The sequence below is a fragment of the Petromyzon marinus genome, chromosome 52 (genome assembly GCF_048934315.1).
Source record: "Petromyzon marinus isolate PM22_M1 ecotype Great Lakes invasive population chromosome 52, UKy_Petmar_22M1.pri1.0, whole genome shotgun sequence".
Lineage (NCBI taxonomy): Eukaryota > Metazoa > Chordata > Hyperoartia > Petromyzontiformes > Petromyzontidae > Petromyzon > Petromyzon marinus.
The window spans coordinates 3619528-3635569 of record NC_133718.1 but is presented as its reverse complement, the minus strand read 5'-3'; the positions used below and the strand labels follow the sequence as shown (position 1 = coordinate 3635569).

General features: G+C 49.7%; 3 protein-coding genes and 1 long non-coding RNA gene across 9 annotated transcripts in view; all 4 read right to left on the bottom strand.

Moving 5' to 3' along the window:
- LOC116953544 (ciliary neurotrophic factor receptor subunit alpha-like) overlaps positions 1–502 on the bottom strand; it is a 31635-nt gene extending 31133 nt beyond the window's left edge. Inside the window, exon 1 of one of the 2 annotated variants that reach the window (XM_076075132.1) lies at positions 350–502. The gene's annotated coding sequence lies outside the window, so the exon portion shown is untranslated. The remainder of the gene's footprint in view (positions 1–349) is intronic. The other variant, XM_032973838.2, reaches the window with a different exon arrangement.
- Positions 503–542: 40 nt separating this feature from the next.
- TMEM267 (transmembrane protein 267) lies at positions 543–7915 on the bottom strand. Its single transcript, XM_032973870.2, has 3 exons — positions 6915–7915; positions 4808–5144; positions 543–3706 (listed from the first exon to the last, which is right to left on the bottom strand). Exons 1-3 carry the CDS (start codon positions 7332–7334, stop codon positions 3693–3695), a joined length of 771 nt encoding a protein of 256 aa, XP_032829761.2. The 5' UTR covers positions 7335–7915; the 3' UTR covers positions 543–3692.
- Positions 7916–9607: 1692 nt separating this feature from the next.
- The window catches only part of PRPF3 (pre-mRNA processing factor 3), a 30522-nt gene continuing 24087 nt past the window's right edge, over positions 9608–16042 (bottom strand). For all 5 annotated transcript variants that reach the window (XM_032973816.2, XM_032973811.2, XM_032973812.2 and 2 more), the window contains exons 15-16: positions 14989–15050; positions 9608–12179 (exon numbers count right to left, since the gene is read on the bottom strand). In XM_032973816.2, the coding sequence (XP_032829707.2) occupies positions 12030–12179; positions 14989–15050 (212 nt within the window). In that variant the 3' untranslated portion in view covers positions 9608–12029. The remainder of the gene's footprint in view (positions 12180–14988; positions 15051–16042) is intronic.
- LOC142931307 (uncharacterized) lies at positions 13092–14982 on the bottom strand. The gene is made up of 2 exons (XR_012947302.1): positions 14454–14982; positions 13092–14255 (listed from the first exon to the last, which is right to left on the bottom strand). It is a non-coding gene; the product is annotated as an uncharacterized LOC142931307 (long non-coding RNA).

The following is a 16042-nucleotide window of genomic DNA, read 5'->3' as shown; positions in this document are numbered from 1 at the left end:
TTACAATTAAACTCTACACATACATAAAACAAAGATCCCCCGGATAGCCTAAACAGGTTGTTGAGGCAAGTGCTGTTATGAAGGCCGGTACGGCACGAGGGGCTGGGTTACCAACAACACGCCCGTCCGCCTTTGTCTCCCCAGTGTTGATGCTTCCACACCGCACCAGGTACTAATTTGAGGCTGAGTCTACCTAAGGGAGGCCCAGGACCGGTTCAAATAATCGTCACTGGTGTTGGCCGTGAGCAGGAATCGAACTCGGGTCGCCAGGTTCATACCAGCGCACTAACCACTACACTACCACTCCCCACATATGTACACACACACATACACCTCGCCAAATACTTACATGAATACGTGACAAAGCTCTATCCTATGGTCAGTGTTAAACTTGACCGAGATATCCCGATTATAACAGACTAAGTAAGCATGAAGACAAAAAAAACCCCACTTCTTTTTCAAATCAGGATCCTTAGTGTGAGCAGAACCAAATCGAAATGAAAATCTGTCACGTCCTATATATATGGGAAACGGATGCAATGGTGTATACATATATATTTATTTTCTACGGACAATTGGGAACACAATGGCACCTCCCCCCTAGTTGGCTCCCACCCTACTCACCCTGTTCAAACCAAGGCGCCTCCAACATCCCATCCTCCGTCTGTCAAAACATCCCCTTCACACGGGGGAGGGGAGTCCATGGCCAGCGACTCCATCACGAAACTTAAAACGTGCACATCTTGTGGAGAGTAAAACCCCTCTTGACGGCCACCCATGTCAACGACCAATCGCTTAACGACACGCCTCAATAGAGCTCAACGTCCAGTGTATAGTCGTGTAGAGTAACGTAGTGCATAGTGTAGTGTATAGTAGTGTATAGTATAGAGTAGAACCCGTCTTAACGACCACCCCTGTTGATGACTAATCGCTTAACGCCGGCCCTCCATAGAGCCCAATGTGTTCGCTTAACGACCATTTCCCCTGTTAACGACGGGCTTACTACGACGAGCACGCGACCGCCAATTTCGGCCAATCGGCGAGCTCCAAAGTTGTCTGACCAGGCCTTGGCCAACCAGCGACGTCCATTCATGAGCGTGTGTGGGCATGGTTTAAATTCGATGCTACTGGAACGAATTGCGCCATTCCAGTACATTTCCTATGCTCGCTAAACGAACAAATCACACAACGACCGGTTTGGTGGAACCAATAACCATCGTTAAGAAGGGTTCTCCTGTGTGTATATATGCATGTTTGTATGTATGTGGAGTTGGCACAGTAGCCGGTGCATCTGCCAGTCATCTCAAGTCAGTCAACCCACGGCACCTGGGTCTGTTCCGTGACCCCCCGACCCCCCCCTGCCAGTGAGCCTTCGACAACTTAACGTGGCCTCAAAGTGCTCCTGGCCTGGCACAGGCGCCGTGCTGACGCCACTGCCACCGAGTAGCGGGTGTTGTGCGTGCAGTGGTGGCAGTGGTGCCTTCAATGTGCTACGCACCCGGTCGCCCCGGGTTGACAATCCTGGCCACGGTTAAAAATCTGTGGCAAAATCAGGCGCGGTTCGTCCACAAAGGGCGTCACCCCACCAAGCGGCAGGAGATGAGAAGTTATTTTTTTAATTATTGTTATTTACACGCTTTTATTTAACTCACCGTCTGTTATGAGACCTCCTTTGCCAGTAACAAGATATAGGAATAGGTTTTACCCTTTTAACTGGCACAAAAACTGACACCTTTATTCAAGGCATCATGTTTGCAATAACCACAACACAAGCAGTCAAAATGCAAACAAAAAAGACAACTCTGATAATAATATTGGCACTGTCCTTGAATTTGATTGGTCCACACCCGAGACGGCTTTTCTTCGAGCCTAGTCTCCATTGGTGTTGGACCAGAAGACGCCAAATGGCGTACAACTCAAAAACAGCGCACTATCAGAGTATTGAGGGCTCGGGGTCGTGGAGTTTTCCATTACCAGCACGGTACATTTCATTTAAAGCGTGTTTAAAAAAAAAAAGAATTTTTTAATATTACTTTTTCTAATAAAAAATACTTTAACATATATTGTTTTGTTGCGTTTAAAACACGTCAAATGCTTATTTCAACGTTAATTGCTTAATGAAGATAACATTTTAAGTTCGTATTAGAAACCGCTGCAACGCCACAAGTCTGATTTGTGCTGCCTCAGGGCAGCTGTAAAGGCGCCCGAGTGAGAGATTTCCCTTCATTCGTTGCGATTAGCAGCTTCGTATTTTAGCCGCGGGGTTTGAGACCCATTCAGGGTAGTGGAAAACGCGAGGTTGCACTGTGCAAATATAACAGGTCCACAGCCTACACGCTCTAGGCATTTGGCAGTGTCAACGGGGTTGTGTAGTGTGGACTTGAGGGTCATGGCGACAGCATTTGAGTGATTTGTTGTTTTGTTTCGTATTGTTTATAAATGCCTACCGTTAGTAGATAAATTATATCACTTTCACGGGAATGCCAATAATATGACGAGGTTTTTCTTAATTAGAACACCATAATTTCAGAGGTCACTCGCAACATCTCCACCTAGCGGAAATGTCATGAGCCACCACTGGGCAAAATATATCTGAGTAGCTTCTAGGCCTCAAAGCGGGCCATCGTGTTACTATGTGGTCCGTGGTTTGAGGCAGTCACATGGAGATACATAATAAATACCCACAGACTCACACAGACACCCAAAGTCTCACAAACTTAACTGGTAGCAGAAATTCTGACGGTGAAAGTCAAAGTGGGCGGTGGCGTTACTCTGCCGTCCGCGGTTTGATATTGGTGACCAAAGTGACACCGTCGGTTATTCACAATCCCATTAAGGCAAAATATATACACAAAAGCACGTGCATTTGTGGCTCCAGGATCCAGTTTCAGGATGCGACAAACTCCATCTCGGGTTTCCAGTCTCAAGTAACACATGCAGGTGGATTGGCTGATCATTGAAATTATAACGCAACGTGTGGGGGCGGTGATGATGTTGACTAATAAATGTTTGACAATGCTGCTGCAGATGATTACGAATTAAAGATGGTGATTATGATGCTGCTGCAACTGCTGCTGATGATTGATGACTATGATGATGCTCCTGATGATGAAGACTGGTGGATGACGATGCTGATGCTACAAAACTCTAAAGTGTTCTTTGGAAACACAATCATTAAATAATTCAGGATTTGCTTCAATAAGCAACAGCACACAGAAGATGCCCATGTGTAAACTATACTCAGATCACAGCTTCGTACCCAAACTGCTAACTAGTAGGCTTTCGCGACCAATATCATACATAATATAGGTTTTTTTGGGTTATATCGCATAAATATAAATACAAGTACAGCATACCGGGCAATGTTGTGGATTTGCTCTCCAACACACCGGTGCGCTGTACTAGTAACGAATCGGCACGTTCTGTTTACGTAACAAACCTTGCTAATTGGCCGTGTCGGGTGGCGGCGGGTTTAACGACACATTTATATTTACGCGATTTAACCCAAAAAAACAACAACTATATTATGGACCCAAACTGCAGCTCGCTTAACGAGTTAACACGGCTCGTAAGTAAAGTCCGGGGATCGCATGGCGAGACAGCGGACATCGGAGGAATGTTTTCGGTGTGGGCGGCAAAAACCATCCACGATTGCACAAAATTGATTGGTCAACGTCCCATTCAAGTATCCTTCAGACGAATGAACCTGCAAAAAACACACACACACACACAACACGCTCGTGAGTAGCCTTGTCAACTGCGCAGTCACATTTGCAAATGCGATTCGTAACTTTGATCATTACCTGTGAACATTGACAGTTAAATGTTTAATGTGCGGTCAGTTTAACACGTATTATGATTAATGTGCGGTGTTATTGAGGGACTCTGCGTTATCCTGGTGTAGTCTGGGACTGTTTTGTTGCTTTTGCTGCCTTGCCCAATCTCGATAAATCGGACTTACATGATTTAACGTTCTATTAATTATTCATATTTAATCATTTACCATTTTCTCTATGTTGCACTCCCATCGTGTTGTTGTATTATGTCCGCTGTTGTAACTTACTGACCCCGTGCCCATACATACTGGACATCTGTGAAAAAGAGCTTCATAGCTCATCGGATTCCTCCTGCAGTCTAAATGAAGCAGCTAAGCAAAGTAAGTGGGGCGTGGGCATGACACGCCGTGGCAAGAAGGGTGATGGCCGGTGGTCAGGAATGATGACGGAGTGGCAGCCAAGAAGATGGAGCGATGAAATCAGTTCGTGCGCAGGTGCTGGATGGATCGCTACATTGCAGCAGTGGATTCATCATGGCTGATGATGATAATGACGACGGCAAGGCATCCCCCAATGGTTGTTTACCAGATCTGCCGCAGAACAGTGCAACGGCCACCGCCGGTGGGCCGTGTTCGAAAACGGCCCACGGAAGTGGCTCTCACAGAGCTGCGTCCAAGCTCCCTTCGAGTAACTTGGCCAATGCAGCAGGGTGGCAGCACTTCCCCACCCACTCCGCATATGAGAGTAATGTTCGTGACATGACCGTGATACATATATTTTCATTGTCAGAGCTGGAATTCATCCAAATTTAAGTGCAGAACCAAATTTTACGTGACAGCTTTTCTCTTTCGCTCTCTCTCGTGTGTGTGCAGTCATTGGTGACCATCAACTCATTACACTTGAGGAGCCAGTGCACTCTGTTGGGAGGTTGCCCTGACTCGAACACAGGGGCCCGTTCGGCGATTTTACATCTAAGCCACAATTAAACGTGCTGTTGCTGCTGTCATTGCTGCAGCTACTGTTGTTGTTACCGGCTCCGTTCGGCTGTCTCCGCTGCGCCGGCCCCCCGGCCCTCCCGCACGCGGCCAGCGCCAGCGCGGTCGCGTGCGGCAGCGCGGCCGTCAGCGCCAGGTAGGCCCAGCGCGGCAGCGGCGGCGTCGAGCCCAGCGGCCAGAGCCAGAGGCCGCGGCGGGCGCCGTCGCGCACGTGGTGAGACAGCCACGCGAGCGCCGCCAGCGCCGGCAGCCGCTCCCAGGGCCCGCCCAGCAGGCCCAGCGGGCGAACCAGCACCACCTCCAGCGAGAGGGCCAGGGCGAGCACCAGCGTGGTGTTGTGCAGGGGAGGGCGGCCGCGCAGCCTGTGCAGGTCCTGCGTGGATGCCACGTTACACGTCGCCGGGTGGTTACTTTGTTGCCCTTCCCCACGCACCTCCGATTAGCACGGTTGGCTACGTACGGTGTGAATGAAGTTCAACGTAACTGGGAGTTCACGCGTCGCGTTTTCGCGACAAGGCGGTTCTTCCGTGAAGGAACACTAAACTATTTATTTTATCAGGTAAGGCCCACTAAAGCTATGGTAGCTCTTTATCAGAAGCAACCTGGCCATTAGAAATGATAGCCTAATGAAGTGGCTTATCACGTGGAAATTTATAGCAGCAAAATACTGTAAACGTCCCGACGCCGATTCTAAATGTGGAAAGAAAAACCGGAGGAGCTGGAGCAAATCCTCACTTCCACGGGCAGAGCGAGATAGAGACGCTCAAACTCCAAATATACAGGTGTCAGGTTCGGGATCGAACCCACGACCTCCTGTATAGCAGGCGAGGTCGTCAACATCTCCTAGCCACCGCGGCACCCACTTTCCGCGCCACGTGCGTCGTTTCAACGCCACCGCTCTCAACCCATGCGGTTTACCCCCCCGTATTCTTGCATAGGGAAATTGTGTTTTCAGATTCATACGGCCGTACGGCCCGCTTCAATAGAGGCCAAAAAAAAAAACAACGATTTGTCTTTGTTTGTGTTTCTCACCTTGTGATGGGACTTTGCAGGATGAACACTGAGATTTATAAGGGGCACGGGGGTGACCAATAAGGTCTGCATTGGCCTGTAGTAATAAGGTAGGGCACTGATAAGTGGTTGACAGGTATGTAACACGGTTTCTGAACGGTCGACGATGGGCCATCCATTGAGTTCGTACGCATGGAGGGGGGTTAACACAAATGCGTTCGCTTGCGTATGGGGGGGGGGGGGTCTACTAACAATGTACGCATAGGAAACGGGGGGGGGGGTGAAGCCTCGATAATAATTTATCTACATTGGCCTTCAGATGAGTTAGATAGTCCGGCGGTGGACTCTCGCTTTGCTTAAACACGTTATTATTATTAATCCTTGATCGTTTCTGCGTGGATTAAATATCGGCCGTTCTATAGGATTCGGGGGGGGGGGGGTGTGTAACAAGTTCACGTGCCTACAGGGAGAGAGGAGGAGGAGGGGGGGGCTCAAGTTTTGACAGATTTTTGCGTACCTGCTAAATAGATGGCCCCTGGCGAACTTTGGAGGTATACCGGGTGGACGACCGCCGCTGGTAAAAGCGGGTACTTGAGGCTGCTGTGCCACAAGGTGCAGAGAGAGTGTGTGTGTGTGCTGCTAAATGTGTCTCCTCCAGCCAGGGACTTCGATGTCACACCGCCCATTCGCACATTTTCTGTGTTGCAAAAAAAAATAGTTTTATGACGATGCGTACGTCTCCCCCCCCCCATAACCATATAACTCGCACCATCACTATTATTACCACCGCCGGGGTAAACCACCATGGAACTCCCATCATCCGAAAGATCTCCCCGTGTGTGGCCTCAACAAGCAAGACTCGATTGTGCCAAGTGTTGTTAGCGAGCGAGCAGCACCTATGAAGGCCGGCACGGCACACGAGTTGGTGGGGGGTGGGGGGGGGTTCGGTGGCCAGCACCACGCCCGGCCGCCTTTGTCTCCCCCGCAGGGCCGACGTTTCCCCCCACCCCCCCCACACCGCACCACAGGTACTACGGTGCTCACTTGAAGATGTCAGAATCGACCACCCCGAATACCACCACCGCCTAACAACAACAACAACGAGCCAACCACACAACCACCACCACCTCACCGAAATCCGCAGCGACCTGGCCATGACGAAGTGATCCAGGTCAAGGCAGCAGGCCAGGAAGCCCGCGAGCAGCACCTGAGCAACGGCTGTACCTCCACCACCACCACCTCCTCCATCACCTCCTCCATCACCTCCTCCTCCTCCCCGTAGCGACACCGCGAAGCCTCCTCCGCCGCACACGAGAGCCCAGCTCCACATGGCCACGGCTCCATGCACCGCCGAGTCCAACGCAGCTTTCATCAGCATCGCAACCTCGCCACCGCCACCGCCCGCCTGTTGTAGCCTCTCGCACAGCGGGTCGGCGAGGGCGCAGAAGAGAGCGAGCAGCAGGCTCGAGAGGAGAGACAAAGGCGGCAGTGGCCACGACTGCCACAGCGACCACCACCACCACCACCGCCGCTGAGCCGCCGCCGCCTCCATCAACGGCGGCCCGGCGCGGCTTCCAGGCAAGACCGTAGGCTCCGATGTGGCCGCCGTGTTAAGTTGTCGCGAGCAACTTCGACTCGTGTTGTCAAAGCAGCTGGCCGCTTCTCACCGTCGTCGTAGGAGGCCTGGCATTGTTAGCCGAGCGAACGACGGCCGAGGCCGCAGCGGAATCGTGAGTTTAAAGGCCTGGGATCACGCGGCAGCGGTCAACAGGAACCATCCCCCGACGTCCCCTGTAGCAGATTGTCGACGGCCTCCTCAACCATTTGTTTTCGCGGCCAAGTTTGGTTCCCCTAGCGACGAGACGACGTCAACGCGACTCGCGATGATATTGCTTTGCGTGCTCTGAAGAAGGGGGATTGCACAAAACGTCGCCTCGCTATGATCGGGGCGCCACGGTGGCTAGGAGATGTTGACTACCTCGCCTGGTGTGCAGGATGTCGTGGGTTTCGATCCCGACCCTGACACCTGCTGTGTATTTGGAGTTTGCGCGTCTCTCTCATTATCATCACCACGGTGGCTAGGAGATGTTAACTACCTCGCCTGGTGTGCAGGATGTCGTGAATTCGATCCCGACCCTGAGGACGCCTGCTGCTGTATATTTGGAGTGTGCGTGTCTCTCATCATCATCACGGTGGCTAGGAGATGTTAACTAGGCAGCCAATGAGAAGCTTTCTGGGGCAACGTGAATCCAGTACCCCATGGACCACTAAAAGACAAAGCGTAAGTTATATTATCCCCAGGAGCCCCAGGAGCCCCTGGGCACGTTCCCCAAACTGCACCGGCCATGGCAGGGATCTGTTGAGGTGACTGAGGTCAGGAGGCCGCAGTGCGTGCTTATCCAAGTCGCTCGCAGGCGCTGGTTTGTGCACCCGTCATTTGAAACCCTATGTTCCACCTTGTGGTGGACAGGTCATCTCCCCTGCCTGCCTGCCTGCGTTGCGGGTGTCTGATGTGTCCGGCGAGCCAGGGCGAGCAGGCACGGAGGTTTCGCCTCAGTAGGATCCCACAGCCTGACACCCGCAGACCCACCACCGACGGCGCCTTCTACAGACGGACCGGGGTCGAGGGAACGGCTGTCACCTTCTTCTCGGTAGAGGCTGTGCCCGTTAAGCCATTTACGCATCGTCCCGGGGGTCCGCAGGAAGTCAAACCTCGTCCCACTTGGGTGCCCGGCGACCAGGACCCGCTCCAAAACTGTTCGGTTTCAATAGCTCGCCCCTCTTTAATCCCGGGTTCATTCCGACAGTGGTCGAGAGGCCCCGCGAGGGGACCTCGAGTCCGTCGTTGAGAGTGGGATCCAGACGTGCTGCTGGGGTTTTCACCATCTCGGCGTCGGAAGTCAGGCAGTCTACCAGCTGTCCCCACTGAGAACCGTAGTTACTAAGTGTGCACTGTCAGGCCGTGTTAATAAACAAGAGTGCCTCCTACTCTTAAGTGTCTCCGAGTAAGTCACTACACATATATACAGGACATTGAAAATGTTTACTGTGTGCGCATGCATGTACAGCAACATGCCAGTCCACTGCTGGATGCGGGCTTTCCCCACACCGTGCGGATCGTGGGGGTTATGAACCCCATATTTTGCCAATCCGATCCATGTAGGATAAACGTGGGGACATGTGAACTACCTCGCCTGGTATACAGGAGGTCCGTGGGTTCAATCCCGACCCTGGCGCCTGCTGCTGTATATTTAGAGTTTCCATGTTCTCCCCCGTGTTCTCGCGGGAGTCGTGGATTTTTCTCCGGGTCCTCCGGTTTTTCCCTCTACCGTAAATTCCCACGAAATAAGCCACTTTGTTGAGCTAACATTTGTGGCCAGATCGCTTCTTAAAAAAACGAGCTAAATAGCGTAGTGGGCCTTACCGGGTAAAATTTAAAAAAGTTTACATTACTGTATTTTTCTGCACTGCCCTCTGCTGGCTACAACATAGCTCGTATGAAAAAATAATCATAGGTTTTGCCCTTTTGGCAATAAAACAGGTGTTGAGATGTTTAAACACCAAATAGAAACCTTTTACAAGGAATCATGTCTGTATTCACCACACGTACTTGTGGTGAACATGCAAACAAACATGCTTTGATAATATATGCATTGTCCTCGAAACTGATTGGCCTTGTAACACCAGTGTCAGAGCAGAGAACGCCAAAGACAATGCAATCAGGGTATTTCTAACTCGGGGTGAGTCGCTACTGGCAAAAAGGTCCCATAACATCGTTCGTATTGTGCACAATTCTTAAAACCCATCCACCGAGGAAGTCCATGATTGGGTTTTTTTCAATTGTTATTTTTTATTAATAAAGTATATGTACACAAGCCATGAAAGCACATCTTTAAATCCCGTCTAACATCTCAAATATCAAAACGCACGCTAAAATTAGTCATTGAACAGAGGCATACTTTCTCGCTTTTATATTTGGTTGCGTCTTATGGCGATTTTTTTTAATTCTTCACGCACGTGTATGCCAATTCTACATGCTAATCCATGGTGGTGATGTCTCATCTGAAGCTCTTAACCGGCATTTATTACCGTGATACAATGTAACTACCAACGGTATGCTGACAAAAATAAAAATGATACCGACATTACTGCACAAACGTGCACGTACACACACTTCTCATTACAAAACTAATTATTTTTGTCCAATCAAGGGCAGCTCACTTGACTTGAATACCCCCCCCCTGCACTCCTAGTAAGCCAAAACGGATGGCATAGTGTAATCTAATGACAACCCAGTTTTCATGAATATTAACTTCTCTCTAATAATAGTCCATGGGCCCCAAAGAGAAATTGGTATCACCAAAGGTAGCAAACCCTTAAAGGTACCAATGTACATGGCTCAAACTGTTTTTTGAGAGCCCACTCATTTCAAATGGTTACCACAATTCACTGTTATTGGCCACATCAACATATGGGATCAAAGAAAGTGATGCCACCACTTCAGGTGGTACCGACAAGTGAGTTATCTACTCCGGGCTCGTGGGCAAATACGCGGAAAAGAAAAAAAATAGTAGGAACACATTGGGTTGTATAGATATGAGGTGGCCTGAAAAACAATAATGATAAAAGCACGCCAAGTGGAGAACCCGCCAAGTACCCGAGCGAGTATATGTTATGCACGAGTGTGCAAAAGTGTGCACACAGCTAGGAACACAGCATCAGTGAGAGGGGGTGGGCAGCTTTCACGGCATAGAAAGAAAATTCAGGATTAAGACGGTAAAACTCGCGCGCGACACAAGCCGACCGCAGCGATGGTGGTGTACACATTATTGGTTCGTACACCGACTGGAGCGAGCAGTTGCCGCCTACCCAACTGGACACAAATCTCGTGCGGAGCTTCACTTTTGCCACGCACCACTGCGGGCATCAACTCTCAAAGGTGTCCACCGCAGCCGTGCACGGTGGCGAAAGGTTGACGAAAAGGCTCCAAAGCTCAGCCTGACCGGGAAATCCACGCTTGGGGTTACGCGCGTGTCTGCAAACATCGGCGATCTTCATCGGTGCCGTTTTGTTGCAAAGTTTACGTTGAAAAAGACGCGATGCAATACGAGACGGACCGCGCGCACACGTCGGATTGCAAATGCATCATGCCAAACGGTCGATTCCGCCTGCCTTTCAACTTGGGAGATTTGTTCAGTATTATCGATTCATGTGGGGTGGGGGCCTGGTGGCTCATTGATCAGTGCCAAGCTGGCACCGCTGAGGTGCTGGGTTAAAAATCCTGCTTTCCGTCACCTGCGATTAAACCGGGTTCTCAAATGTCGAGATGGTCTCAGAACGGCCAACGATGATGGCGGGGAAAAAAATCCGATATCAGTTTTGTACTCAATTTTATGACTAAATGTCAGTTTCACCGTCATGCGACGAACATTACTCTCATTGGCAGAGCGGGTGGAAAAGTGCCGCTCCTCTACGGTGTGGACTAGAGGTCACTTGAAGGCATCTCGGATGCAAGCTGTGATATCCGCGTCTGTGGGCCATTCTTTAATATGAAGGGTTGCCCTGCTCTGAGAGTTCTGAATGTACACTGCATCTCATGACATGCACAGCACAACCAATATAAACGTAGATTTTTTTTTTTTACAAAACATCAACGTTTACATGATTCTGCACCCTATCCATTAACGTGGAGATGGTTTAAGCCTTAACTGGGGAGGAAAGGTTCACAATTGTTGTGCTTTTAAGGATGTTGATAACGGCGAATGATCGTTAGGCGCGTTTCATTCCGCATGTCGCCAGCTGAGGTTACGGGAAGGGCAGTCAAGACTGTTTCCCGAAGACCGAGCACGCAGACTGGGGCGAGATCCACAGCGGGACCAAAACAACCCACGTTTTAATCCTTCTCTGAAAAAACACTAAACGTACCCCACATGCCTCCGTGATTCACTCCTGAGAATCGCGCACTAAACTTTTGCTGGCCCTTACTCCCACAACAAATCGTCATAAAACAATGGACAAGGATTGAAAAGGGAGGAAAGACCAAAACATTTTTTTTTCTTTCCTTAAATTTACAAACAAGCCAAGCCGGCTGGGGCCCCTCGCTGTCATAACTTCTTCTGCGTTAAAGAATCGTAGAAGCACACACCGAGGGAACGGCGCTGGGAAGATGGGAGGGCAACGGGAGGGGGAGGGGAGCGTCGATTCCACAGCTAGCCTACGACGTATCCCGTGCTGGGCCAGGCCCCCCTCAGTCCTCCGTCATTTCCAGCACGGACTCACTCAAGCACAGATCCCAGTACTGCTCCACACCGTGCTTGCGAAAATGCTCTCTCGCTAAACTCTCGGTGGGACACTGCTTGAATTTCATTTCTCCAAAGCTCCTCTCCTTGGCCGTGCCCTGCGGAAATAAGTTGCAACACAATATGCACTCAGATTAGAATATTTTTTTTTTTCAATTTCGTGATACTGCATTGACAGTGGATGTCGTTCTTCCCTCACACCTCCGATTAGCACAGTTGTGGCTACGTACGGTGCGAAAGAAGTTCAACATACATGCAAGCACAAATAACAAAAAAATTCCAGCACATTTGTCAATAACACTGCGGACAAAAAGATACCATATATAATATGATCTCTCCGCTCCGAATAATGCCCACACGATCTTGAAATGTGAGCTTTTATAGTTAGCTTCCCATCAGGGCAGCGTTAACAATGAATGCCCTGAATTCCAATGCAAACTGCGCACACACGCAATGCAAGACAAACACCGATGAGTTGTGTAATTTAGCAACTGCAGCTCCCAACAAATGTCTTCACACCACGTGAAACGTGAGCGATCACTGTCATCAACGGCATGCCATTTTTGGACGCGCAACTTAAGGAACGGTGGGGGTACGACGAACTTGGGAACAAATATAACTGGGGGGGGGGGGGGGGCACACAGGATGACAGCATCAGCAACACAGCCGCAGAAAAGAAAATGCTAACAGATTAATAATAAAGAAATGAAGCGAAACCGGTGTTTTTTGTCATCTCTGGAGAATTACCATCGACTTTCCTGGAACTAAACAGACAGAGTGTGTGTGTGTGTAGAGGTTGTTTTTGTACGGATGTTGAAACCTATGGTTAATTCCCCACAAGAACTTAGGGCACGGGTCCCATTATTTTCCACATTGTGATATTTCAAGTGGTAGGCACTCACGCCGAACACTTTCTATAAACAAAACAATTAACAACAAACATGAAGGCGATTTGGAGATGGCAGGAAATGTCACGCACGGTTCAGTGCGATCCTTATGCTATTTATGCACCCCCCCCCCCCCCGCATTTCAAACAAACCGGACCAAATTAAAGAAACAAAGGAGCCAGTGGCAATGCCGGCAGGAAGAGCGCGGGGGTCACCGAGCCATTGTTTTCACGCCCCACGGGGTCAGAGTGAGGATTTCCCCGGCAATGTGTTGCCTGCCCCTTGGGAGGGGATGTAACTTGGCGCTTCCAAGTTCGGCACACTGTGCTGCCGGCCCCCCGAGCCATCGAATTCGTTGCAAGTTCACCAACTAATACGTTGCAAGCATACCAATGAATACGTTGCAAGTTCACCAACGAATTCGTTGCAAGTCCACCATCGAATACGTTGCAAGTTCACCAACTAATACGTTGCAAGCACACCAATGAATACGTTGCAAGTTCACCAACGAATACGTTGCAAGTTCGCCAACGAATACGTTGCAAGTTCACCAATGAATACGTTACAAGTTCACCAACGAATATGTTGCAAGTGCGCCAACGAATTCTTTACAAGCGCACCAACGAATACGCATCAAATTCACCAACTAATACGTTACGAGTTCGCCAACGAATACGTTGCAAGTCCACCAACGAATACGTTGCAAGTGGGCCAACAGCTCTGCAACCAACTTAACTCGCGACACTTTGAGAATCAGGTTGAAACAGAGGTGACTGAAATCCGGTTTTTAAAGTCAGGATCTTGGGTGCTCATCGGATCAATGGCTTCCGAACCACCCAGCCACCTCCGTCCCTTATTTATTATTGCTCTCATCTTCGTCCGGCAGCTCATGGCGGCCAGATCGTTCCGCGCAACTCGGGACGGCGAGATTTTGACCAAGCGGCTTTGCGGTCAGCAGTCCATCGGCCTGGAACTCACCTACCTACTAACTCACCTACTCGCCCACCCACTCACCGGTTCATCGGCCTGAAACTCACCCACTGGTTCATCGGCCTGGAACTCACCTACCTACTGACCTACTCACCCACCCACTCACCGGTTCATCGGCCTGGAACTCACTTACCTATTAACTCACCTACTCACCCACCCACTCACTGGTTCATCGGCCTGAAACTCACCCACCCACTCACTGGTTCATCGGCCTGAACTCACCTACCTACTAACTCACCTACTCACCCACCCACTCACTGGTTCATCGGCCTGGAACTCACCTACCTACTCACTCACCTACTCGCCCACCCACTCACCGGTCCATCGGCCTGGAACTCACCCACCCACTCACTGGTTCATCGGCCTGAACTCACCTACCTACTAACTCACCTACTCACCCACCCAGTCACTGGTTCATCGGCCTGGAACTCACCTACCTACTAACTCACCTACTCACCCACCCACTCACTGGTTCATCGTCTGGAACTCACCTACCTACTCATCCACATACTCACCCACCCACTCACCGGTCCATCGGCCTGGAACTCACTGCCGCTGCCCGATGTTCGAGACTCTTTTACAGACATTTGACCAGCTCAGTAGAAAACGCAAGACAGAATTGTTCAATAGAGCTTGCAATGTACGAATATTGCGCACTCGTGATAGCTTAGGTTATAAGAGTTGCGCATTTATAAATGTACTTAATGACCAATTGGTGAGTCTATAATGTGATTCAATGGGCTCGCATATTGCTCTAAACCAGTGGTTCTTAACCTTTATTGCAGCCTTGCACCCCTTTGGTTCTCAATTGTTAAAAATGTATCATGTTAATGAATAAGACAAAGTTGTGCTTACGTGCCCGTTGCTTAATTTGTTTCGATGATTTACCTTGAAAAAAATATATCTGGCCATGTCTCGCACGCCCCAGAAAGGGCGACTCGCACCCCCAGGGGGTACAGCGTGCACCCCGGGTTAAGAACCACTGAGCTAGATGAAAGGAAACTATTGCAAGGTAAGTATCGTCCATTACCTCCCAAACCAGAGTGCAGGAGTTGGGTTTCCTCCGGCGAATCTCACTCGACAGACTGTCAGCTGCACACCACACACATACACAACACGGAAACGCACGCGCACACACACACACAGCATCAACAGTGGACTAGCCAGCTGATAACATACTTGAGACATTAGTGGAAGACGCCTGACAAATAAATGTTAAAATTATTATCGGTCACGACCCAGCCAGCGATGAAGATCTCAATCAGTGAACCGTTACCTGCTAATGACACAGATCGGATATGTGGAAATCAGAATGAACTTGGCCAAACATGCCAATGCAGCAGGGCCCCTGCTTCTTTTTCGTACGGCTGCTGATATTGCCGCGGTGCAACGGCCGCAGCTTTATATCGAGGTGGTTGTATGCATCTGCGTTGAACTTCTTTCGTACCGTACGTAAGCCAACCGTGATCATCGGAGGTGCGTGGAAGGACAACAAACTAAACACACGCACAGCCAGGTAAAAGCGTGAAGAGAAGCGGAGTGGGTGCATCGCCGTCACGAAGCTTACTTCGTATTTGTGAATCGGGGCATGAAGTCAGTCGTTATATGGTCGATGGGTCTGTCCTGGCTGAGCACAGCGGCACAATGCGACTACGCAGCAGTACGTATGTACATTGAACTTATTTCGCAGCACACGTAGCCAACCGTGCTAAGTCAGCGGTGCGGGAAGTACCCGTAGTTAACGATGCATGAAACTACTCGCACCGCGATACCAATTGTCCGGATAAAGTAGGGCATGCAGTAAACTTGAAGAGCCCTTTGTTGTAGTCTACCCTAGTCAGAATTTGATGTGCTACGATTCTTACCGTTGCAGAGATCCGTTTATAAATGCAGGACCCACATTATACGGTGTCCCATAAAAAAAACTTATAACCCACAGAATTTATTTCTAAAGATAACCCACCATGCCAGCTTTATTGCAACTCTTTACAATCCACTTGCAATCGTTTTTATTGCATCGTCTCCCCAATTTAAACACGCACATTTTTCCATCCATTACCGGACATCGGTGAAAAAGAGCTTCA